The sequence below is a fragment of the Cariama cristata genome, unplaced genomic scaffold, assembly GCF_000690535.1.
Source record: "Cariama cristata isolate BGI_N322 unplaced genomic scaffold, ASM69053v1 scaffold5606, whole genome shotgun sequence".
In the NCBI taxonomy this organism is placed as follows: domain Eukaryota; kingdom Metazoa; phylum Chordata; class Aves; order Cariamiformes; family Cariamidae; genus Cariama; species Cariama cristata.
This window is the reverse complement of record NW_009622594.1, coordinates 25,627-27,414: the sequence shown is the minus strand read 5'-3', so window position 1 is coordinate 27,414 and position 1,788 is coordinate 25,627. Positions and strand designations below refer to the sequence as shown.

Below are 1,788 nucleotides of genomic sequence, written 5' to 3'. Positions count from 1 at the left end.
GGGGGGGGGGGAGGAATCTAGGCCAAACAAAACATAAGATACCTGAGCACCATCACTAACTGAAAATGTTACACAAAGGGGGCTAAAGGCGTCTTAAATCCATTATTCCAGGCTAGTACAAATATTTAAACTCCCAAACTATCTACTACCAGCCTGCAAATTTGCTGCTCTTCCAGCTATGCCCTGCCTGAAAGGGCTGAGCCTCAGCATAGAGCACCTACAGGCTCTTAAGTGGCATTTATCAATTCAACAGCACTACCCACAATTGTTTCTGTTCTACAGACCACAAAGCATCCCATCTTCTCATACCCTGATTATCAGGCAAAGGAAAGGATAAGTGAAAGTCAAACAATCCTACCAGGCACTGAGTCCTTCTGCCCTCACCCTCCACTCACTCATTTGTGTCTCTTAACACTTGTTAAGACCAGCCAAGACCAAAACAACCAGTAAGTCCCTGTACTGCCTTTACTGCTCCTTCTGGTCCAGACTAACTCTCCTCCAAGCTTCTACAAGCTCCCTCACACTCTCTTCCACAGCAACACAAAAACAAGTGCATTACCACTGTAGCTGGATTTGGCCTCCACTGTAGCTGGATTTAGCCTCCACTGTGGAATACCAAACTACAAAAAGTACCTTTACCACCAACATTCCCCAAGAGCTGGCAGTCAAAGATGAGAAATCACCATAAAATGCTCTGCTCTGAGGGGCAGAGAAGCAGGCAAAATTCAAGCCATTATTTACACACACTCTAAAGAAAACCTAGAGCTGATGAAGACAACGCAGATGCACTTTACTAGTACCCTTTATCAGTCAAGAACAATTTAGTCTTGGCAAGACTAACAAATAAACATGTCAGGAATATGCATGCTAGGATGACATGCAAGAGCACTAAACCCAAATCCAGAACAGTTCCAAGATAAGAGGAACTTGCTCCTGTTTGCTTTTTCCAGAGCCTGTGAAAATGCTGTGCCTGTATGTGTTCAAACTGGAAGGCATCTCTTCCTCCAATGGGCAACCAACTTTCAAAACTTCTCTGAAGTCTAACAGATATTAATAACATTAGAACAAGGAGTCACTCTTAGCTGGTAAAGGTTGCTGAAGAGGGAACAGTTAGAGTTTACACAACAGATTCTCCTGCCAGATACTGTGCATTCATCCATTCTCACATTAATGCAGTAATAAACATTTTTTGTAGGCCTGAAGCGAAATGTGGCTGCATGCTAAGATGGCTGCTTACCTCTCCATCAGTTTCTCTTTATCCCAGTTGAAATGGCTAAGCAGTATTCGAGTGATAGTCGCTGGATTCTAGGAAAAGAAAAGAAAAATAATAAATAGAGTAACTACTCGACCAAGTTGGTATACTGTTAGAAGAACATCAAGCAGAGTTTTGAATAAGCAAATGGGGAAATCACTGTGTCCGATAACATAATCTGTGCAGACAATACATGTTAACTAACACATACTGGAAATTAGTTTGACTACATAGAAAAATTAAACTCCATAAAGCAAAATGTCTATATAAAATAAGAATATGGTTGAAGACTTAAGGAACAGGTCAGTTACGGCTACCGCAACAGATGCTTAAGTGCCAACATCTCCTTGTCCAGCATGCATACACAATGTAAACCCAGGATGTTCATAAACGGAGGAAGGGCTAATTGCCATCCATCCTACCCACTTCTGCCACAACCTCCACACTATCTGCAGAACAAAAATGTTCCTTGTTTGTCCCAGCCCCAACCACCAAAACACTTGGGCTGAAAACTCTCCCAGCAAGTTACTGGCTGC

At 42.4% G+C, this 1,788-nt stretch overlaps 1 protein-coding gene across 1 annotated transcript in view; it reads right to left on the bottom strand.

The window, feature by feature from the left end:
• The window catches only part of ARIH1 (ariadne RBR E3 ubiquitin protein ligase 1), a 38,496-nt gene extending 37,195 nt beyond the window's left edge, over nt 1–1,301 (bottom strand). The window contains exon 1 of the mRNA XM_009702380.1: nt 1,238–1,301. Within this exon, the coding sequence (XP_009700682.1) occupies nt 1,238–1,245 (8 nt within the window). The 5' untranslated portion in view covers nt 1,246–1,301. The remainder of the gene's footprint in view (nt 1–1,237) is intronic.
• Between the last annotated feature and the right edge of the window lie 487 nt (nt 1,302–1,788).